The sequence below is a fragment of the Labeo rohita genome, chromosome 20, assembly GCF_022985175.1.
Source record: "Labeo rohita strain BAU-BD-2019 chromosome 20, IGBB_LRoh.1.0, whole genome shotgun sequence".
NCBI lineage: Eukaryota > Metazoa > Chordata > Actinopteri > Cypriniformes > Cyprinidae > Labeo > Labeo rohita.
Window position 1 is genome coordinate 14,750,648 of NC_066888.1, and position 25,076 is coordinate 14,775,723.

At 36.2% G+C, this 25,076-nt stretch overlaps 1 protein-coding gene across 8 annotated transcripts in view; it reads left to right on the plus strand.

Moving 5' to 3' along the window:
* fryl (furry homolog, like) overlaps positions 1-25,076 on the plus strand; it is a 112,806-nt gene that overhangs the window by 34,062 nt on the left and 53,668 nt on the right. For 5 of the 8 annotated variants that reach the window (XM_051138238.1, XM_051138234.1, XM_051138232.1 and 2 more), the window contains 7 exons: positions 13,913-14,127; positions 17,584-17,637; positions 21,133-21,272; positions 21,385-21,481; positions 21,646-21,725; positions 22,658-22,738; positions 23,530-23,698. In XM_051138238.1, the coding sequence (XP_050994195.1) occupies positions 14,008-14,127; positions 17,584-17,637; positions 21,133-21,272; positions 21,385-21,481; positions 21,646-21,725; positions 22,658-22,738; positions 23,530-23,698 (741 nt within the window). In that variant the 5' untranslated portion in view covers positions 13,913-14,007. Of the gene's footprint in view, positions 1-5,140; positions 5,689-13,912; positions 14,128-17,583; positions 17,638-21,132; positions 21,273-21,384; positions 21,482-21,645; positions 21,726-22,657; positions 22,739-23,529; positions 23,699-25,076 lie in introns of those variants that run through there. The other 3 variants (XM_051138237.1, XM_051138239.1, XM_051138236.1) reach the window with 2 other exon arrangements.

Below are 25,076 nucleotides of genomic sequence, written 5' to 3' on the forward strand. Positions count from 1 at the left end.
TAGATACTGGATGGGATAGAGTTTGAATTGATGCGTTTCTTATTTGGATCAGAATCTGGTTTAGTTACTGTAAACCTGGGTTGGTGTTTGGTCTGTATAAGAATCTGATCTGGATTAGACTATGGATAGAGTTTGAAGAGTTGTGTTTCTGATCTGAATCTAAATCTGTTTTTTTACAGTAAATTTTTCAGAATCTGCTTTAGTGACTGTAAAGCTGGGATTGAGTTTAATCTGTATCAGAATCTGATTTAGTTGCTGTAAACCTGGGCTAAGGTTTAGATTTGCCTTTCTTATCTGGAATATAATTGCTTTTGTTTCTGTAAATCTATGGTTTTAATTGTGTGCTTCTGATCTGGATTAAAATGTGATTTAGTTTAGTTTGCTGGCATGGAATTTGATCTATATTAGGATCTGGTTTGAGTTTGCCTTATCTGGATCAGAAATCGCTTTAGATTCTGTAAATCTGTGGCTGTTGTGTTCTTATAAGCTGGATCAGAATCTAAATTAGCTACTGTACAGCTGGGGTGGAATTTAATCTGTATCAGAATCTGGTTTGGGTTTGCCTTTCTTATCTGGATCAGAATCTGATTTAGCTACTGTTAAGATGGGATGGATTTTAATCTGTATCAGTATCTGGTTTGGATTTTCCTTTCTTATCTGGATCAGAATTTGCTTTAGATTCTGTAAATCTATGGTTATTGTGTGCTTACGAGCTGGATCAGAATCTGATTTAGCTAATGTTAAGATGGGATGGATTTTAATCTGTATCAGTATCTGGTTTGGATTTGCCTTTCTGATCTAGATCAGAATTTGCTGTAAATTCTCTAAATCTGCTTTAATTGGGTGTTTCTGGTCAGGATTAGAATCTGATTTAGTTAACTTTAAAGCTGGGATGGAATTTTATCTGTATCAGAATCTTGTTTGGGTATGCCTTTCTTACCTGGATCAGAATTTACTTTAGATTCTGTAAATCTGTGGTTTTAATTGTGTGCTTCTGATCTGGATTGAGTCTGATTTAGTTACTGTAAAGCTTGAATGCATTTTGATCTGGATTAAAACCTGATCCGGATCAGAATCTGGTTCAGAACCTAGAGTTGGTTTTGAATTAGTATGTTTATGATCTTACTGAGAATCCGGTCTAGTACGCCTAGAGTTGATTTTGACTCTGCATGCTTTTGCTGTATTTTAGTACTTGGTGACAGTCGCACCCTGTTGACAATAGAGCAGCATTCCTGCCGTGTTGAGCAGGATCCTACTGTTTACCCTAAACTGTGTTTTTGAGAGAGAGAGATGGCAGTCTTTGGCCATCATGTGATTCTGGACTGACTTATTTTACTGGGTGTGGTGCATGTGGGAACAGCCAGTTCGCAAACCTAACTTACACCAAAATGACGATATACACTTCTTTGTTAGTGCAGAGGGACAAAAACAGATAGGATTAGTTGGAAAGAGTTATAACTTAATGTCATGCAACATTCTTGTTGCATTGCCGTGTTCTGTCATCATACACCTGTTCTCAGATCAGTGCACGAGATAGACCGTGAGGTCACTTTCACAAGAAGCGTTCAAAACTAACATTCCGATCAGTTTTTTTTACCTGACTGTCAGCACCACAGATTGAAGTTCTATAAGATTGTGTGGAAACAGAAAACTGAGAACTGACCTTTCCAGAATTCGTTTTGCTTTCTTACTAATTATATGGCATCTTTTATTCACTCTGCCAGCGTATTGGAGCGGCTCTGTTCAGCGTGTCTATGAGCGTAACTGCATATAACTGTGTTTGTCTGTGCATGTGCATATGTTTATGTTTGTGTGCGAGTGTGAGAGTGGAAACTCTGCGCTGCAGTCTCCACAATACGGGCTTTTGTACCCAGTGTTTGTTTACAATGCTGCCTTCTCGCTTTGCATAACTCCAGCAGGGAGGGACAGTCAAGTGATGGAGAGAGAGGGTGAAGGAGACGGATATAGAGAAAGAGAGGTGGGGGGAGGGAGAGAAAGAGATTGTGAGTGGTATCAGTGGAATCTGTTTGTGTGCACTCTTTTATCTTGTCTCAGGCCTCTGGTCAGATGATGTCATGGACTAATGTCTTTGTGATTAGAGGTGACAGGGCTTTGGAGACGGAGGGTGGTTATTTTTTTTTGAACTGGGTGTCACCAGCTACCTTTACACAATTTGATGGCACGGTTCAGTATAGCTGTATCATAATTGGATCGTGATTGAAACTGTGCCGAAAGCGCAAGATGTCTTTTTACATATCTGTGGGATCGGTTTCAGTCTCTCTTCATGCTGTTTTTTTTTTTACCTCCACTGTTGTCCCGTATGGCGCATCATAGAAGTGGCTCTAGGAAATGCTGGTTGCAGAGTTTCTGCTTATAGATGACCTGATTCTTGTTGGAGACATTCTTGAACTGAACTAAACTGCCATTGAGAGTTATAAAACATAGTTTTCGAACAGTAAGATTTTTAATGTTTTTTTTTTTTTTTTAAGAAATCTATTCCTGCATTTATTTGATTTAAAGTACAGCAAAAACAGAAAAATGTAAATAGTTTTACTATTTAAAATAACTGTTTTCTATTTGAAATTTTAAAATATAATTTATTTCCTGTGTTTTTAAAGCTGTTTTTTTTTTTTTTTTTTTTTTTTTTAAGCATTGTTACTCCAGTCACATCACCCTTCAGAAATCATTTTAATATTCTGCTTTCCTGTTCAAAAAACATTTATAATGTTACAGAAGATTTCTATTTTTGGTAAGATTTCAGGTTTCTGAACCCTGAAAAAATTCTACTCAGCTGTTTTCGGCATAAATTACACTTTAAAAAATATATACAAATAGAAAGCAGATATTTTAAGTAGTAAAAATATTTCATAATATTACTGCTTTTGCTTTATTTTGGATCAAATAAATGCAGGCTTGGTGAGCAGAAGAGAATTCTTTAAAAAAAAATCTTACTGTTCAAAAACTTTTGACTGGTAGTGTAAATTTGATTTGAAAGTTTTATTTAATGTTGTGTTTATTATATTATTTAATATAATTTGTGTTTTATTTTAGTACTTTAGTACTTAACAGTAAGAAGACTTGTTTAAAAATCACTAAAAGTCTAGTTACAAATAATCAATGCATAGTCTCCGTGCTGTTTTCCCAAAGAAGATTGATATTTCATTTATCATTTATCAGTTATTTCTATCCACAAATATAACAATAAACAGCAGTGTTATGTTTATTTTGCACCAAAACATGTGAATAATAGTATGAAAATTACACGAGACGTTTGACATATGAAACATGGAGACATTTTCAGGTGATGACACACAGGAATTGTTGATTCTTTGAACTGATTCACAAAAATGAATCAGTCAACTCTTAATTGTGACCATGGACCACAAAACCAGTCAGAAGGGAAATTTTTGGAAACTTAGATTTATGCGTCATCTGAAAGCTGAACAAATGCAATTTCCATTGATGTATGATTTGTTAGGATAGGACAATATTTGGCCGAGATGCAACTTTTTGATTATCTGGAATCTGAGGGTGCAAAAAATCAAAATAATGAGAAAATTGCCTTTAAAGTTGCCCAATGCATATTACTAATCCAACATTAAGTTTTGATATATTTACAGTAGGAAATTTACAAAATATCTTAATGGAACATGATCTTTACTTAATATCCTAATGATTTTTAGCATAAAAGAAAAACCGATCATTTTGACTCATACATTGTATTGTTGGCTATCGCTACAAATATACCCGTGCTACTTAAGACTGGTTTTGTGGTCCAGGCTCACAATTTTTTGCTACTGAAGTTAAAATCAGATACTATTAAATCTTCTGTCTCTACGCAAGAGATGTAATCAAATTTAAATTAGACTAAAATGGTCCTATAAAAAGCTAATTAACAGCATTGTGATATTCATAGTACAGTGTAATTTTTACTGGCACTAAAATCATTGTGAGTGTATTGTGAAAATCCGTTTCCTCGCCCAGCTTGGAAAGCAGTGAATAAACAAAGCAGCCACATATATCATTGTGAAAAGTATGATTAGCTTAAGCTATTTGTTTTACATGTTATGTCAGATGAGGGTGTGAGTCAGCTCCGTCTGTCTGATCTCACAACACCGCTCTCTCATTCTTCAATTAATACACCAGGACTGCCGCACCCTCTTCTGCAAGCAGGGCATCGGTTACCTCATAGGTCAAGCATCACTCAATCCAGCTGTGTGTGTGGATGTCAGTGCGTCAATGTAAATTGCAGGGGTACGACTTTTCCAAACACTCACCCGCCTGCGTAATGTATACGTTTCGAACCTAGGGGAAAATTGCAGTATTTTTAGACAAACACTTTCCACTTTGGAATGGAACAAACGAAAATACGTAGTCTGGATCTAAAATTTACAACAGCTGCCCTAGTCATTTTGTGAATGAAAGGATGTTCTAAAGCAGGGGGGTTTGTGAACCCCTAGGGGCTTGTGAGGGAATTGCAGAAGGTTCATGAGTTGATAAAAAGCTAATAATTAGCTGAACAAATGAGTCTTTGCAAAAAACTGTCAAAGAAGGTTTTTTCCTAAAGGCGCAGGCTGGCTTCCAAGGCACACAACATTGTCTAATTATCTCAAATTAATCAAATAAGAGCCATGTAGGTACTCAAATATTTGAATGGATTTTAGGTGTTTAATGATCTGTATTGGACATTTGACATGCCTTCCTTCAGTATACTTCCGTATACGCTTTTCATCCGTGGCATTTGAGTCAATGATACTTACATCACCACTGTCTCACACACCTCCTCTAGATTCCAGTCTCTCTCTTTGTCCCTCCCTCTCTGACTTTACTGCAGTTGCTGGTGACACATCAGTGTTGGTACAGGAAGTGTGCGTTTTCACAAGCCTCCAAAGAAAAGGATGGAGAACGAGAGCAGAGAGTGAGAAAGAGCAAGGCGGTAGTCGTAATGACATGTATTTGAAGCGTTGGAGTGAAGCCAGAGCGGGCTAGCAGCGTGCTGATGACATCAGCCTCCCCTCCTTCTATTCTGCCATTGAAACAAACGCTCTCTTCACAGAGCAAGAGAAAGAGAGAGGGAGGGAGACTGAGCTGTTAAACCGTACGGAGTGAATGAGAACAGCCGTTCATCCGCTGGGCTCTAGGACCCATCGTGGACAGGAAGAGTTACGCGAGCGAGGGAGCGCTGCTACTCTCTGCTGGGAGTCCATCCTCACCATTCCCTCGTTCACTCAGACGCTTAAAGTTTCCCTGCGCTGGACGGAGAGGATGATACTCCCGCGAGCGGCCTGAGGAAACAACGTAGTCTTGTTTTTGTTTATTGTCTTATCGCAATTGGTCTTGCTTGAGGTCCTTCAACTCTGTTGGATCCTTATGGGCCTCTCAGAGCTCCGCAGCTGATCTGAGTGCGTGTGTGTGTATGTGTGTGCGGAAGAGCACACGTGTGTGTCAGTGCAGCATGCGCTTCTTCGCAAGCCCGGGCAGAGGCTGAAACTTTGCCTGCCTGCAGGCGAGACGGGATGTGCGGGTGAGTGCGACGGACGTTTGGAGCGCAGAGCCAGCGGGACTGGCTGAAGAAACCAGTGCCTTGTTTTTACCCACAGTCCTCTGGTAGCGTCATGCTGAGTCTGCAGGATTCGGTGTTCTTTGAGATCAGCATCAAGTCTCTGCTCAAGTCCTGGAGTGGGAACTGTGAGTAACATACTCTTGATGAATACATCATGTGCTTTATTAAGACGAAACGTACAGATTTTTGCGTATATACAGTCTGGCTGCGACAGGCCTGCATACACACCCTCTCCTCTGCATAGATGCAGAATAGCGCGACTCGATGTTGGTGAATGTTGCTGAAATTTGTACGTACTTGACCTAAAGAACAGGTCAACAATGTTTTGACCTTTTTCAATCCACTCTACCACTTGATGTGTTCAAAACACTTTCTTTTCGGGTGTAAAGGCACTTCTAAGCAGTATACTTGTGTGTGTGCGACTGCTGACTCTGTGTTCTGCAGTGTAGCTCTGTCGTCGTCTTCTGCTCCTCACTAGGTTCTCCACCTTGTTCTCTGTCCTCCCTTCGTCTGATGTCCTCTTTGAAGGTCTTGGGTTTCACGTGATGGTCTGACAGCAAAGGAAGTGGCGTGTAGGATAATGGTGGAAGAGCCAGTGAAGAGTCCGATCAATGAAAGGAAACATTAGCAATCCCAGTGGAGAAAAAAAGCAATAGGATTGTAATCGTACACGCATACATAGTGATATAGACACACACACGTCTATATGCACCCACAGGCACGTAATGTATTTCTTAGGAATATACTTTTTGGTACCTGTTTTTAGGACTGTGCTGGAGTCTTCTTCTTTTATTTGAGTATTCTTAAAGGGATAGTTCACCCAAAAATGACAATTCTGTCATTAATTACTCGCCCTTATGTCATTTCAAACGCGTAAGACCTTCGTTCATCTTCAGAACACTAATTAAGATATTTTTGATGAAAGTCGAGAGCTTTCTGACCCTGCATAGACTGCCACGCAACTGACACGTTCAAGGCCCAGAACGGTAGGAACGTGGTTCAACCTTAATTTTATGAAGCTACGAGAATACTTTTTGTATGTAAAGGAAACAAAGTGTTCTCGTAGCTTCATGAAGTCTTCAAAAGGTTGAACATATGTACAAATTTTAACAATGTCCTTTCTGAGCCTTGAACGCTGTCTTACGGGCTTGGAACAGCATTAAGGTGAGTAGTTAATGACACAATCTTCATTTTTTGAGCGCACTATCCCTTTAAGGTTCCACATTTAGTTTTTCCACTTTGCATTTATGATGAACAATGTGTTGTATTATGGATTATGAACAGTTGTCCTTTCTGTTTATTTATTTATTGATCTCTGAAATTAGACCGTTTTCCCACTTTGCATCTGATATCAACATGCAGTTCTCAGTGTAGTGTGATTATTTGATTTCTAAAGTTATACGGTTTTTTACTTTGCATCACACAAAGATGCTTGAGCAATCCATGCTCTTTGTGAGCTTGTGCTTTTTAAAATGCAGCTGATTCATTTCCGGACGTAGATGGAGTTTTTTTGTGGATTATTTCTTTGTATCAGTAAGCAGCAGTCAGGTGCTGCAGTTAAAGACCATTTCTGCATTTCATAGCCAAAAAACACTAGCATTTTAGTGTTTTCTTAAAGGGGACATCTCATAAAAATCAGATTTTTCCATGTTTAAGTGTTATAATCAGGTCCCCAGTGCATCTACCAACACAGAAAATGTTAAAAAGCCGCTCAGATTTTGCTCCCCCCGTGGCATAGGAATGGGATCTTTTTATAATATTACCACCCCTTAATCTGCACATTTCCATCTACGGCACTATCATCCTGTTTTTCGTGAACAACAGTGGTGTACCAGTTCTAACGCCATGGCAGAAGTTCTGTTCTGTCGTTGGCTGCACAGGCGAGCACAGAACCGTATTTAGTGTCCCGGCCTCAGAATAGACGAGAGCAGTGGATTTATTGATTTATTCCCTGTATATTACGCTGCTGCCACACAGATCTAAAATAAACATGCAATTTCTTTCCCAGCTGTTTACCTTTACAGACATAACTGACTTTTTTATAACTCATGTGTGTTCTTAACATACACTTAAGTGTATTTGACAGTTTAAGCGCAATAAGACAAAAAAGAACTTAAAAAGAACCGCTTTCTGTGTGCGTGCTTCTGATGTATGCACGAGGGTGGGAACAACAGCTTATTAGCATTTAAAGAGACATGTACAGAAAACAGCACGTTTCTGCTTCCACTTAAAGTAGGCATTTTCAACATGATAATTAATGATCTGTGGGGTATTTTGCGCTGAAACTTCACAGACTCTTTCCGGGGACATAATAGATCTCCTTTAAACTCACTGCTATGGTTGTGCTTTCCATTAGCTTTACCATCCATTGTTCTTTTGGATGTATCATGTTTAGTGAGATGTTTTCACTTAGAAATGTAGTAGCTCATAGTCACTGTTGACTTGGGTTGAGTACATCAACAGCTAGTAATGTCCAGCACCGTTGGAGAAATGTCACTTGGAGTTGGCATGCAACAGTAAGTCTCTCTCACTCTCTCCAGTCTTGTGTGTTGGTGCCAATTCCCGTGCGTTGGGCCTCTCTGTTCAAACAATGAGGAGCGAGACCTAGTTTCAAGAGCTTGTGAGGTCCAACTGAGCCAGTGGACTCTTCCACTCTTCCCACTGCCTGTCTCTGGTTAGAAGTCAGGTCAAATACATTACTTATGTCTGCAAAAATGAGCTACGTTAATGAGAAAACTTCAGATGAATTCTGTTGAAACTGTGGTGTGTGTAAATCGGCAAAGAGACTTGATCAGAGAGATCGGTGGAATCTGGGCATGTTGAGACACTCCAGAAATAATGTTGACACTTTATTAGAACCATAGCAGATTAATCTCTCCCTTTTTCAAACACACAAACACAACTCCTTTACACTCCGTCGTGCATGAAGCAGGTGTAAGCCCACCACAGAGAATTCAAAGAACTGTAACGGCTGATTTTATTTTTGCAAAAGGAAAGTGTAAGAACACATTCTTATGTGTTCTCTACATTTTCAGCATTTTCACTACTGTAGGCCCAGTACTGTACTACAAGCCATTCATTTTCAATAGTGAATAGTTTGGGTGGTGATGAATAATTACATCCAGTATAATTAGCAGTTTTGCTGACTACTAAGCATGTTGGGTAGAGTATATTAGCTAAATACCTGAGTCATAACGCATTTAATAGCATTTGAAAGCAGATATTTACAAGCAACTCTTTCGCCCTGTTGAGTGTTCAGGTTTGATTATACCCACATTAGCGCAAGAATGCAAGAATATGTACAGCGCAGTGCATCAGACGAGCATTCATTTTCCTGTGTTTGCATACTTGTTTCTTGTATTTTAGATTGATTTGGTTTGGTGTGCTGCTGAATAAGCCACTCAGAGACTTTTATTTTCACAGTTTGGAGCAAAACAAACATGATGTATAACAGTCTTAAAGGGATAGTTTACCCAAAAATGAAATTTTTTTGTTTATCTGCTTACCCCCAGGGCATCCAAGAGGTAGGTAACTTTGTTTCTTCAGTAGAACACGAAGATTTTTAACGCAACAGTCTGTCAGTCATATAATGGCAGTCAATGGGACCCACGGCTATGAGATTAAAAAAAAAACATACACAGACAAAACCAAATTAAACCCTGAGGCTCGTGATGATACATTGAGGTGTTAAGATACTAAACAATTGGTCTGTGCAAGAAACTGAACAGTATTTATATCATTTTTTGTACCTCTGATCCACTGCAATGTCCAACTGTCCTGACACGTATACAACATGAAATCTTGTACATGCCAGAGCACGTTGTTAGACATTGCGGTGGATCAGAGACCAATTGTTTAGTGTCTTTTACACCTCAATGTATTGTCACAAACCACAGGGTTTAATTTGGTTTTGTCTGTGTATATTTTTTTGACTCTCAAAGCCGTGAGTCCTATTGACTGCCGTTATATGACTGACAGACTGCAACAGCTTGAGTTAAAAAAAAAAAAAAAAAATCTTTATTTGTGTTCTACTGAAGTAAACAAAGTCACCTACATCTTGGATGCCCTGGGGGTAAGCAGACAAACATCAAATTTGTATTTTTGGGTCAACTATCGCTTTAATGTGTGGATGTGGCATGCAGGTTGTTCTGGCCTCACCTAAAGATCTTTTACAAAACAATACGTCAACTTTTCGTTCCAGAGCCCCCGTCTTTGGTACCTAAACTGCATCGAGTACACTATTACATACTGCTGTGATTAGAGGAGTGATCGCCTCTGTCTGTGGCTTCAGCTAACTGAGTATAATGTAGTTGATGATGTCATTGAGGTTATTTGATCTCTGTGTGTGATCGGCCCGGTCTCTGTCGGACAGACCGCATCCGCATGACTCTGTCCTGGAAATCATAGCATTTGTGTGTGTGCGAGTCTGTTTGTATCTCACTTACCCAATTAAAGCCCTATTTGGATGGGACTAGTTTCCCTGAGGAGTTTAGGTAAATTTGAGTTCTGCAGACATACGACTCCCAGAAACGTACTAAATTAGTTTCGAATTTAGGGCCCCATGAAATTTCCCAAATTTTCCCAAATTCAGTTTTTTTTTTCTTTCCATATTTTCTTTTCTGTTTTAATTTTTCTAGAGTAAATTAAAAAATGTAAATCAAAAAGCAAAAAAATTTAAAAAAAAGCATGTCTACTTAATTGAAATAATGAAACGTACACAATTTAAGACCAATTTATTAAAAGTTTAACAAATGGCGTTATGAAATTATGAAACTTTTTTTTTTTTTTAAACAAATTTTGTGTGTTTTCGTTGGGTTCCATTTTAATAGTTTCATTAAATTTCAGTAATCAAAAAGAATGTCTATTTAAATGTCTTTATAAAGAATTTATTTATTTATTTATTTATTTTTTAGAAGAAAAAAAATATGACTGGATTCTGCCATTTTTTCCATGTTTCTCACATCACAGAAATCATAGGGCTCTACGAATTGTCTGTTGTTTTTTTTCTTGTTGTTGTTGTTGTTGTTGTTTTTTGTTTTTGTTTTTTTAATATTTGTAATTTAGAGCAAGTTTTCTACTGTTTTTTGGCTAATGAAATTAAAAAAAGGGTAATTGTTTGTGAAATTATTTTAATTGTGAAAACAAAAAAATAAAACAATATTGGCTAATGTTATGTTAATGGCCATTTTCAAATTTTATTTTGATCAAAAATATTTAATTGGCTTCATATTGATCTTGAGTGAACTACTCTGAGTCAATTTATTTTTGCAAAGGATCAGTTGTACCAAATATTAATAATGCATTAATTGAATTGGTCAAAAATTATGAAATCATTTTGAAAAATCCCAATCTAGTAATCACAAACAACTTTAAATTCCATATAATGTAAATTAATTGATCCGAAATTACTTATGAGTTTATTTAAGTTAACCTAATGATTCATTAATTGGTCTGAAATAATTAATTGATTTAAAAAATTAAAAAAAATCTTAATCTGTAGTATTCACAAATGACTCTAAAAGATGTGTAATACATTAATGCGGTGGTTCTTTTCAGTGAATCAATTGAACTGATTCACATTTGCATCCTAATTGTTTATGATTGAATTGATTTGAAATGCTAAAAAGATTTTTAACTACAAATGACTAGATATGCCATAAAGTGTGACTCAACAGTCCTTTAGACATTAATCTTCTGAGTGTGTTGTCCGAATGGTGTTTTTGACAGTATTTGCAGGAAGTGGGAGTGCTAAAGCACACAGTGCTCAGCTGTGTGAGTTCACATGCAATCAGGGAATCATGTCTTGTGTAGCTCAGAGTATCAGAATGTCCTAGCGAACAACAAACAGACTCTGCATTAATGGCCCCTGTGTGTGACTCCATTCCATGTGACTGTCTGCTTCACTCTGAGGCACAAATGTGTGCTATGGGGTCAGCAATGCAGCCCAGTGTGTCACAAATTATCCAGCACATCCACCAGAGGAATGAAGAGAAAGATGAACGGAGAGAGAGACTTGCATTTTTCCTTCTCGCTTCTTTTGCTCATCCTTTCTGCATCACTGAGTGGAAAAGTACAAACAATGTTAGATGCCCGTCAGCTGGCCTGCCGGCCAATCAGATGTGGGCCTGGGGACCCTATTACACTACAGGCCAATGAAAGCTAGCAGTGTGACATCATAGGGATGGGGAGGTGTTGCTAAATAGGAAACAAAGAGTGAGTGTTTGTACATAGACAAACAAACACGCAAACAGCTCTGGGGATGGAGTCCTGCATGTCCCTCTTTCTCATTCCTCTGAGTGTGTGGATGTTTTTGTTTTATTATTGTGGGAGATGTGGGAGTTGCTAGGTGTGACTCTGCTTTCTCCTCTGAAAAACTCATTAAATTTCACAGGGATTTTTTTTATTCATCCTCCTATTATTGTTTGAACTTCTCTCGCCTCATCGTGGTTTCTCCAGCAACCTGTGGGAGACAAGGGCAGGGATTTCCTGAGTGGAGTTGACATGTGACACACACAACACACACTGTTTTTCCAGTCTTTCTGCATTCATGGCTATATAAAAAATAAAAAAAAAATGTCAGTTGTACCTTAATCCATATGCAATCTTTATCTGTGCTCAAGAAAAACAGAGTGTCAGTGACTTATCAGTGCATCGGAATGCTTTAGAATGTCAGACGACTTCTTAGGACTGAGCATTTAATCATTTTTTTTACATTTAATTGTTAAGTTATTTATTTAAATATTTATATATATATTTATGTGTGTGTGTGTGTGTGTGTGTGTGTGTATATATATATATATATATATATATATATATATATATATATATATATATATATATATATATATATATATATATATATATATATATATATATATATATATATATATATATGTAACGATAACGATACGTATATTCGTATTGAACCGTTCGGTACGAGGCTTTCGGTTCGGTACGCATTACGAACCGAACGATTCAGAAAAATACTTTTATATTTGAAAAAAATAAAAGAGAATAAAGTGTGTAATATAGCCGCTTTTCCACTATCGTGCCGAACGGTTCTTATAACGGTCAGGTACGGTTCCAGTTGTGTTTCCACCTGAGCCTGGTACGGCACGGCACGATTACAAACTGTTCTCGGCCCAGAATTCTCTGGATGTCCTTGAACTTTAAGGTCAGTAAATCCACAGTGTTTCCAAAGCTGACGAGTTAAATAATCATGTTTTCAATATTAAACAATAAAATAGTGATGATGATTTTTTTGGCATTTCTGTATAGGGGTAGAGGAGAGAATATGAAGTTTTTTTCAGTATAAAAATTACAATGTTTATGGACAGTCCTCATGGATTTTGTCCTTTTTAAAAATCATGAAGCCATTAGTCAAGTCAGGGAAAAGTGTTTGCAAAAAATATAGTCTATTTTAATTGCATGTTGACTTTTTAATGTGGTGAGACAACTATAGGTAAGCCATTCATAGACAGTGTTGCCAAGTCCGCTGTTTTCCTGCAGAATTAGGTTACTTTAACATTGTTGCCGCGGGTTGTTTTTCATGTCCATGGGTTGAAGTGACCCCAATAACGTAATTTTTAGCCACTAAGATGCGAATTTTACAAGGGGGACCCCCTCAAAACACGATTGGGCTACCTATGGGCGGGCTTTGTTGTGAAAACCTGGCAACGCTGTTCTTAGATGATGTCTGAAGTTTAAAGCTGTGGCTCTGGCACTATCAAAAAAATAGTTTAATTTCTCTGAGTGGTCCAACATGGCAATGTCCTCCTCAACCAGTACCGGTAATTGTAATAAGATGTTTAGCTGGAAACAGACAAGTTTATCCCAAACAATGGCAGACAGGCAAGTGAGGCTGCATATATTATACTAGGGATGTGGTTTAGTGTGGAAAATCAGTTCTGAGTTGCTGTAGTTACAAATTAATGTCTAATGTGGAAGTTTGTGTGCTTGTTTTCTTTTGAAAAAGCCACTGGATCAATATTGTCTGATCAGATTGTTGATGCATCTATATTGGCCTTGAATTTGGAAAACCACAGCTTTCAACCCTGTAAAGGGAAAAAGGGAAAAGTCTGTCATTGATTACTCACTGTTATGTTGTTAAAAAAACGGAAGACTTTTGTTCATCTTCAGATCACAATTTAAGATCTTTTTGATGAAGTCCGACAGCTGTCTGACCCTGTGTAGACAGCAACGCAACTGACACGTTCAAGGCCCAGAAAGGTCATGAGAAGATCATTACGAGTTTGTCATATGGGTTTGGAACGATGTTTATGTTCAAGTTTCATTGTGCATTCAAAATGTTTTGTAATGCTACATAACAATCTCTTTCTTTCTTGACAGCCTCTGTCCCTGTAAGCAACAGCAGTGTGAGTAGGCGAGGAACATCCCCCTCGGCCCCACCCACCTGGGAGAAGCGTAGCATCCACCCCGCCACCATGTCCAGCATCACCATCGACCCCGAGCTCAAGCCCGGGGAGTTTGTCATCAAGAGCCTCTTCGCAGAGTTCGCTGTGCTCGCCGAGAAGAAGATCGAGGTGGTCATGGCTGAACCGCTGGTGAGTATTGCCCAAAAATTAAAAAAGAAAATTAAACATTTAATGAAAAATGTTTATTTCTATAGGGCCCTATAAAATCAATTTTTTTTTTTTTTTTTTTTTTTTTTTTCTCAAATTCAGTTCTTTCCGTTTTAATTTTTCTAGATTCCGCTTTTTTCTGTTTTAGTTTTTCTTAACTTTTCTTTTTAATTGTTAAATTAAATTTTATTAATCATAAAGCATGTCTAATTAATTAAAATCATGAAACTTATACAGTTTCACTTCAATTTCATTAAAAGTTTAATAAAAATTCCATTTATTGTTATCAAATTCTGTGTTTTAGCCTGTCAAATTATTTGAATGCATAAAAACAACTTAATTTACTCAAATTTATTCTTAAAATAACCTTATGATCTTTTTTTTTTCCCCGCTTAGAAATTCTGTGTTGTGTATTTCATTTTTTCTTATTAAATGAAAGCATAAAACATTCATTTATATTTTAATTATTGAAAATGAAACAAGCTTTATTGTGCGATTATTCCTTAAACAATAATGTTTTTCATTTTAGTAGCAGTATAATATGTACATTAGTATGTACAGTAGTAATATATTTCTGGCACAGTGTCTTCAAGTTAAACCATTTAGGTGGGTTGCCTTGAATGCCTTCACACTTCTGTGTGTATATGATATGATGCTAGTTTTACTCAAATTAAATGGTAAAATGCTCATGATGTGACTCTCAGAGCAGTTTTGAAGATGCATCTGCGTCATTCATTCATACAGAGACATGCAGAACATGCAGGATTCATGTATAAATGGTATTTTTGCAGCTTAATATTATTTCTTATTTCTTTCAAATATAAAAATACAGTTAAAAAAAATAAAATAAAAAAATTGCTGGGTCCAGTGAAAATGTTAGCAGGGTAAAATCCCTTTACAGTTAATCTCTATAAATGGGTTGCATTGCATTTAAATTTAAGGGGGTTTTTTTTTATTCAATTTATTTTTTATTCAGGAAGAATGCATCAAAATGATTAAAAAGTGACAGTAATAACATTTGAAATGTAAAAAGATTTCTATATCAAATATAATCTCTTTGTGTTCATTAAAAAGTCAACTGTTAAACAACTGTTTTGAACATTAATAATGGTAAGAAATGTTCTTGAGCACCAAATCAGCATATCAGAATGATTTCTGAAGGATCGTGTGACACTGAAGACGGGAGTAGTGATGCTAAATATTCAGCTTTGCCGTCACTAAAATAAATTACATTTTAAAGTCTATTAAAATAAAATGTATTTTAAATTGTGATAATATTTCAGTGTTACAGTTTTTACTGTATTTGTGATCAAATAAATGCGGTTTTGTGAGCGTAGAGTTCATTCATTAAAAAAAAAAATCAACAACCCCGAACATTTGAACGATTGACATCGGCACTTCATGTTGAAAAGTTTGCCAACTCCTGGTGAAGAGTTTTGTGTTAGTTGTTTCCTCAGGGATTGAGGTGAAAGGTCTGTTGTTGTGATTTGAGACTATGTTGGTTTATTTTGAGAAAAAGAGAGACTTGTGTACATTTTCAAAAGTTGTGTCTGAACAGAACACACACACACACACATAGACTTACCCCATGTATTCCCAGAAACAGAAGCCGAGGTTTGGATTCTTGGAATGCTGTTCTGTTGGATTCTTCTCAGAGCCCCTCGTGCTGAAATACACACACTCCCTCTCTCTCCAGACTTGTCCTTAAACGCTTCCTCTCTGTGTTCCCTTCGCTCTCTCTCCTTGTGTGTTTACTCAGTGGTAGATTGAGCTCTCTCTCAGTTTACTCAGCAAGAGTTTAAACTGGTAATGACTGTATCAAGAGGCTGCAGAGAGGAGCTGCTTTATAAAACACTGACATTCAGCTCTCTGACTTTGAACTTCTCCCTCATAGTAAAGTGTTTGTTCAAATGTAAACCAGATAACAGAGCATTCAAAGTATCTTCTGCCATTAACCAGGAGTCTGTGAGTCATTTTACAGTCAGCGTTAACTACAAATTTACTCTGTAAAAATGGACTGGAGAGAGATTCAGTTTCTCACGGACTGATATTTATGCCTTAAAACTGGGGTGATTCCTCACTTTAATCACTCACACGTATTAGTTTACATTAGTAACAAAAGTCAGTTGTATACAAGTATTTCACTTTTCTCTTATACTGACCTGCTTTGTATTTAGATTAATTTTATTCAAATTAAAATGATTTATAACTGATAGTTATATATTTATAAATGAAAGAATGCATTGAAAGTCACTGTCAAACTTGCATAATATTTTCTAAATGTTTATACACTACCGTTCAAAAGTTCGGGGTCAGTAAGATATATATTTTTTAAATAAATTAATTTTATTTAGCAAGGATGAATTAAATCGAGTAAAAGTGAAAGTAAAGACTTTTATAATGTTACAAATTTCTTTTTCTTTTTTTCTTTTTTTTTTTTTTTAAATAAATATTGTTTTTTTGTACTTACTATTCATCAAAGAATGAAAAGTCAAAACTTTTGAAATAGTAAGATTTTTAATGTTTAAGGAGTTCTGCTCACCAAGCCTGCATTTATTTGATCCAAAATACTGTAAAAGCAGTAATATCGTGAAATATTTGTACTATTTAAAATAACTGCTTTCTATCTAAATATATATTATAAAATGCAATTTATTCCTGTGATCAAAGCTAAATTTTCAGCATCATTACTCCAGTCTTCAGTGTCACATGATCCTTCAGAAATTATTTAATATGCTGATTTGCTGTTCAAAAAACATTTTTATCAGTGTTGTTATTATTATTATTAATATTATTATTATTATTATTATTATTTAAAAACAGTTCATGTTATTTTTTTTTTTGCTTTGAATAAAAAAGATCCAAAGATGATCATTTATCTAAAAAAAAAAATAATAATAATAATTGTATGAAAAAAAAAAAAAAAAAAAAAAAAAAAAAATTAAAACATAAAGCTTGGAGTTTTTTTGTTTTTTTTACTTTTATTTAGAAAGGATGCTTTAAATTGATCAAAAGTGATGATAAAGACATTTATAATGTTACAAAAGATTTATATTTCAGAAAAATGCTGTTCTTCTGAACTTTCTATTCATCAAAGAAACCTGAAAATTATTTCTGAAGGATCATGTGACTGGAGTAATGTTGCTAAAAATTCAGCTTTAAAGTCACAGGAATAAATTCCATTTTAAAATATATTGGGATAGAACTCTGTGTACTGTTTTTGCTGTACTTTGGATCAAATAAATGCAGACTTGGTGAGCAGAAGAGACTTCTTAAAAAAAAAAATAACTTTGGTAGTGTATGAAATATTTAAATGAAATATGAAAATAAGTAAATTCAATATCAGCACATCCCTACTTTTTTCTTTTCAACAGTTTTTGATGATCCATCTATCATTTAATAATTTACACTGTATGTATCTTTGTTTGTTTTTTTCAGGAGAAGCCCCTTTCCCGCTCACTGCAAAGAGGAGAAGATGCACAATTTGATCAGGTTAGTATATGTGTGTCATATTTCATTATTTAATAATTATAAATGTGTGTGGTATATCTCTTTCCCCATCCTCTTTGCTTTTCAGTCCTCTCTTTCTCTCACACTCCATCACTCATTTCTGATTAGCCCAGAACTTTTAACAGCAGAGCTGCAGCAAAATGCTTTGTTTAGCAAAACGCAAAGCAAATGAGACATCATCCTGCAATGGATCCAGTCAGTGCCATTAGGCCTGTGTGTGAGAAAGAATGAGCCAGTGAGAATGTGCTCTGTATGCAGAAAATCACAGCAATATGTGTCTGTGTGTCTCTATACTTTAGAGCGAACAGAGTTTTTTTTTTTTTGGGGTGTGCTGGACGTTGCCAGGAGCAGAATCGCTGTGTCATCCACAGCAGTAGATCAGTACAGGCTGCTAAGAGTGTGTGTGTGTGTGTGTGTGTGTGTGTGTGTGTGTATATATATATGTGTGTGTGTGTGTGTGTGTGTGTGTGTGTGTGAATATATCAGTTCAGGGTGTTGGAGTGTGTCTGCCAAGTGCCATGAGGGCCGGGAGAGCAGTTACATAACTTTCCTTAACCACATACATCATCCTGTCCCACACACACTCTCACCTTATGCGGGCCGCATATACAGCGGGATCTAAAACCTTGGGAATCTAAATCAAATTTTAACCTTAAATTGTAACTTTTTCAAAGTTCTGGGACATTGAAGCCTTTTTAACAAAGAAACATTATGAGGTAAATTAGATAAGATGTATTGCAGATTCTAGATTTTAGATCACTAATGAAATGAGTGAATTTGTGAGCGAGCATGTGACTCTTTGTACAGAGGGTCAGATGTTTTTTCTTCCATTGAAGCTCAAGATCAAGCTCAAGCTTTGGGATCATCTCAGATCATGCTGGAGAACATGATGATCAGGTTTAATGATTTGCTTGTGATGTTCCTCATTAGTTAGTTGTTTCATATCTGCTAAACTGTGTTTTAGAATTTCTGTTAGCGCTGTCAAAATAATGCAGGCGATTAATTTTAACACCATTAAGATATTTAATGCAGGGGCAGTGCTAAGGTTGGCTATCCCTTTCACAACTGCTGCTTCAGTATCTTTTTTTTTTTCTTGACAAGAAGTGCGTTTATTTAGTCGCGAACCATCTTTACGAGCATATCAAAAACTTCAGCGCCAGGCGCTGGTCAAACGAGCATGGAAAAGGTAAAGGTGACAGGAGCTCCAGTGGAGCAACAGTGAACTGCGGTCAAAAGAGATGTTGATAGGCCATGTCAGTAAAACAAATTTTCCTGTAATGTCAGCCTTTATACTGTGCTCGTAGCACACATGGACGATAAAAATGTCTCCACAATCTGCTTTTGGAGAAATATTGTAGTATCGTGCTCAGTGTTGCCAAGTGGCTACTTTAACACTGTTGCCGCGGGTTGTTTTTGATGTCCGCGGGTTGAAGCGACCACAGTAACGTCATATTTAGCCCCTGAAATGTAAATTTACCAGGGAAACCCCAACATGTATTTTATCCCCCGTAATGCGAATTTTAACGGGGATCCCCCTCGAAACGCATTTTGTTTTATGTTTGTTTGTAATGTGTATCTTTGTTCTTTTTTTTATAACAAAGATAAAATAATGACAAAGATCTTTGCGTACTTTGGCCTAAATATCTGTCTTTCTTTTTTATTTTATACATTGTTACCTTGAAAGGCTTTGTTTTTAAAAAAAAAAAGTTTGGCTGTACTGCTCAGCCAACTTCCAAAATAGTAAAACCAACATGACAAAGAATCGTGATAAAATCGTGATATTTCTGAAAAAAAGTTATATTTTTACCATATCGCCCACTCATACTATAGTAATAATATTTATAGTATTTGGCATTTAGTTTTTCATTTTAAGTTCCAGTAATTTTATGTAAGCTTATGATTTTTTTTTTATTTCTTTTTAGCTTTATTTATTTTTGTTTTATTAATTGTAGTCCAACTTTTTTTCAGTTAATGGAGGTAATTTTTAATAGTTTCAGTTAACACTGATGGTAAATTAATTAATGTAAATGTTTGTCACAAGTGTGAGGAGTTCATGCAGCTTTAGTGTAAAAAAAAAAAATAAAATAAAAAATTTAAGTGAATGAAAGACAAACTAAATATTGCATCATTGTTAAATTCATGTTGAACCATTTCACTCAAATTGTTACGATAATATAATATGGAATGAAAAGTGCATTAAATTAGAAAAATGTAGAACACAAGTAAGGAGCTCAGACTTTTGGATCCCAGTGTACCTCAGAACATCTCGCTTTATTACCAAGCACACTTTTACATTCTGCGCATTAGTCTTTTTTTCACATCGCTAGCACGCACACACTGATTTGGCTATTGGATTTGCCTGTGCCGAGTCTCAGGAACTGCATGTTCAGTCAGTGACGTGTTGTGACTGCAGAGGGATCTGCTCTGCTGAATCACACCATAGTGAACTATACCGTCCCTCACTCACTCATCAGCATACACGCACATCTACTCTACTGCTATAACCCTGTGTGTGTGTGTGATGCTTGGTGCTGGGTTACTGCAGTGAAAGGTTGAGTAACCACTGGACGTATCATCCTACACCCATTCTGCCCTCACAATAGGACAGATCAATACCTGACTGCACTCAAAAGTGCTGCCATCTCTCTTGCTTCCCTTTCCTTTCTTTCCATTTTCATCCATTTATTTATTGTGTATATACATATCTATTTAGATCTTTTGCTTCAATCATCTTGACAGTGTTTTTTTTTACCCTTTAGATTTTACAGACAAAATCAAACGATTTCCCAATTAGAGTCTGTGCTGCAATAGCTGATATTTTAGAGGTGGAGAAAGCTTGTATGTTTTAATGAAAGGGTTTTTTTTTGTTCCTCCTTGAAATAACATGCAGTGATGAATCATGCACAACAGCCCCACTGCCATTTATTGTTTATTATTTCAGTTTATTTGTTTTATTTATTATTTATCACTCCGTATTGTGACGTCCATCTGAGTGAAACAGATTCAGATCTACATAACATTTTTATTAAATATGAAAAGATCCAAAAAAAAAAGTTAACACATACATGGATGATTCATTCGTTACAAGATCAATAACATGCATTTTATGCATTTAATAGATAAATACATTTTTGAAAAGGATAGTTCACCCAAAAATGAAAATTCTGTTATAATTACTCACCCTTATGTCTTTTTAAACCTGTAAGAACACAATTTAAGATATTTTTTTTATGAAACTGAGAGCTGTCTGACCCAGCGTAGGTAGTAAGGACGTGGATAAAATAGTCCATGTGACATCAGTGGTTCAGCCGTGAATTAATGAAGCTGAGCAAATCATTTTTGTCTGCAAAGAAAACAAAAATAACTTTATTCAGCAGTTCTCTTCCCTTCAGTGTTTAGTAAATGTTGGATTTTATGTTGTGTCTAACCCACATGAGGAGTGTCATTGAGCTGTATTATTGTGTTTGTGTGTTACAGTTAATAAGCTCTATGAGCTCCATAGCAGAACACTGTTTGCCTTCGCTGTTGCGGACGTTGTTTGACTGGTACAGAAGACAGAGCGGGACAGAAGACGAGTCGTACGAGTACAGACCTCGCTCCAGCACCAAGTCCAAAGGGTGGGCAGACATTCAAATATACAATTCAATGGATGCATATGATGTCTTTCTGTCTTGTGACTTTTATGTGGTGTAAATATACTCTAACTTGTGATTCCTGCTCTTTCTTTAGAGATGAACAGCACCGGGATAAAGACTACCTACTGGAGCGAAGGGACTTAGCCATAGACTTCATTTTTTGTTTAGTTTCAGTGGAAGTTTTGAAACAGGTGAGGTTTGTGTGTTTCATTTCTTAGGTGTGGTGTCTCTTGAGGCAGAGATAGGTGTGTTTTGGCATTAACATGCATAGACTTGCTAACATTATATCAGGGATCCTGAACTAAAACAGTGACCCTTACATCATAGTTGGTGTTGATGAAATGTTTTTCTGTAGATTCCCCTTCATCCCGTGCCAGACGCCTTAGTACAAGAAGTTCTTAACCTGGCATTCAAGCACTTTAAACACAAAGAGGGGTGAGTCTGCATACGCAAACGCACACTTTTCTATGCAAATTCTAGAGATGTACCCTGGACAAATGCAAACCTGATGTGAGGGACACAAGTGTGTAATTTCTAATACTACCTATAATTAAATCGCATCAGTTGCATTACATCATTTTGTATGTATATATGCTGTTTTTGGGGTTTGGGGTAGGTCACCAAGACTGCATTTATTTAATCAAAAATGCAGTAAAACTAATATTTTGAAATATTACAATTTGAAATGACTATTTTCTGTTTTAAGGTTTTGAAAAATATTCCTATGATAATAAAGCTGAATTTTCAGCAGCAATAATTCCAGTCTTCAGTGTCACATGATCCTTCAGAAATCACTCTAGTATGATGATTTGCTACTTGAGAAACATTTAATTATCATCATAAAACAGTTGTACCGTTTTTGTGGAAACTAGGATACATTTCTTTTTAGAATCCTTTAATGACTAGAAAGTTCAATGGAACAGCGTTTATTTGAAATCGGAATCTTTTGTAACATTATAATTAGTGCTGCCACCAACAATTATTTTAGTAATCGAGTACTCAGTCAATTATTCTGACGATTAATCGAGTAATTGGATGATTGTAATTAATTTTTAGTGGTAATTTAATTAGACCTAAGTGAACAATAGCCTTTAAAATTACTTAAATACATATTTAATAGCAATGAGATAATAATATTTAGTTCAAATAAAATATCAAAGGCAAGTAATCATATGGTTTTATTGAACAAAACTGTACATACATAATATATAATATACATAATATAATACATAATATAAACAGCTTAACAGGAGTGTTTAAATGTAATTTTTCTAATTAATGGAAACATTAACCAATATTTTCTTGATTATGTGTAGAATGGCTTGTGTTACTGCTTGTTGACTTTTGTTGACAAATTTGTTTGACAGGTACTCAGGCCCCAACACTGGTAATGTGCACATCATCGCTGACCTCTATGCTGAGGTCATTGGAGTCCTCGCCCAATCCAAGTGAGTCCAAAACCATCCCAAAACCACAATGAGCTTACAGTGTACCTTCTGTGGTCACATTTTAAATATTCACTTGACAGTGTTACAAATGATGCACGCTCACGAAATCTCAGTCACATTCAGTCATGTTTTATTTTATGTAAATTTTGAAGCCATGTAAAGCAGAAGAATGAAGTTGATGCTAGGCTATCAGAGTTAACAAAGCCTTCAAACCCCTCTCATTCTGTCACAGTAACTCATCTCGAGCTAGATATAGATGATTTGTACACTCTTTGGACGCTTTTGTTGTTACTGTAACACACGCTAAGACTCCCTCACAGCTACATGAAACTGTCTGTTGAGGCTATAATGTAATTTAGCCCTGTGCTGTAATAGTCAGGGCCTGAAATTGATTTACTACAGTGCTCCCCTCCAGTTCATGATTTCCTGTGCGGAGCCACTTTGCCCTGAGGACAGTGTTTGAAGAGGCCGTTTTACATAATATGATAAAGGCATGATGCTCTGTGGTCCTTGTTTGTTTGGGTCAGATGGTTTGCATTGCTGTAACAAGCTTTTGCATTACTTAAGGGAAACAAAAAAAATTGTAAATATGGCCCACAGACAATAACAAGCCAGTCTTTATTCAACATGTTATGTGACTTGTTTAGTTTTGGTTGAAGGCATCTGCATTCTTTTGTTGAGTGCTTGATAGAAACTTGATGCTGTGTTTTCATCAGCTGTTGGGTGAATAGTCTAGACACCTAATTTAAAAATGTTAATTAATTTGTGTTTATTCATGTGTTTGTGTGCAGGTTCCAGGCAGTGCGTAAGAAGTTCATCACAGAGCTGAAGGAACTGAGGCTGAAGGAGCAAAGTCCTCATGTGGTGCAGAGCATCATCAGCCTCATCATGGGCATGAAGTTCTTCAGAGTCAAAATGTACCCCGTTGAGGACTTTGAGGCTTCTTTCCAGTTCATGCAGGTCGAGACACATGCAAACACAGACATGTACTGTACGTTCTTGTGGCTTTGTCATGAGGGCTGTTATGTGATTTTATCCACTGGAAGGTTGTCTTCAAAGAGTTAGTTCAGAAACCCAAAAATGAAAATTCTGTCATTTACTCACAGGCATACTGTTCCAAACCTGTATGACTTTTTCATTTTCGTAATACAAATTAAGATATTTTAATTGAAACTTCGACACTTTAAAAAGTTAATAAAGACACTGTAAAAAAAAAAAAAAAAAAAAAAAAAAAACATATGAATTGGGCAGTTTTAGTTTTTTTAAAATAAGCATAAAAATACCACAATATGTTTGCAGATACAGTAGAGGTCAAAATTTTACCAAAATAGGAGGGTTAATACAAAATGCATGTTTTTTTTTTTTTTTTGTATTACTGACCTGAATAAGAAGAGAAAATAATAGTTGAATTTATAATTTATAAAAATGACCCTGTTCAAAAGTTTACATACACTTGATTCTTAATATTGTGTTGTTACCTGAATGATACACAGCTGTTTTTTTTTTTTAGTTATTTACGTAGTAAGTTGTTTACGTGTCCCTTGTTTGTCCTGAAGAGTTAAACTGCCTGCTGTTCTTCAGAAAAATCCTACAGGTCCCACACATTCTTTGGTTTTTCAGTATTTTTGAGTATTTGAACCCTTTCCAACAATGACTGTATGATTTTGAGATCCATCTTTTCACACTGAGGACAACTGAGGGACTCATATGCAACTATTACAGACGGTTCAAATGCTCACTGATGTTTCAGAAGGAAAAAAAACATGCATTAAGTCTGAGGAGGAGGGGCGGGAGAAAAAATATTACACCTTTAATGACCAAAAACATACCATTTAACTGTGTTCCCAAGACATGTCCCAAGTTTTGCTAACAGGCTTACACAAATTGTGAATTGTATGCAAAATGAACGAAAACAGAATGACTATATAATATATTCACCCTATTTTGTTCCATGTTATGAAAAGTGCCACATCATCACTGTCAATACGTTTTGAGTATCGTCTACTCTATTTTCGTTCAGACAGTACTCCTTTTGTTTTATTTGCGAGTGCTCTGTAGTCATGCCTCATAAAGTCTCTTGAGTAACAGTCTCAATGTGTTGGCTCAACCTTTGCCAACAGGACTTGTGTGGAGCAATTCCTTTACATTAGTCAGTTATAGGCAGTGAAATCCTGCACTCAATATGTGCTGCACTTAACAAGGGCCGTAATCCAGAGAGTTTTATTGAGCCAGTAGCTGCAAAGCGATGCTGTATTTTACTGTAGACCTCATATTTCTCCAACCACCGTGTGAGTGTGCACTCCTCACAAAAGATTTAATAGTGGTGCATCCTTTTCAG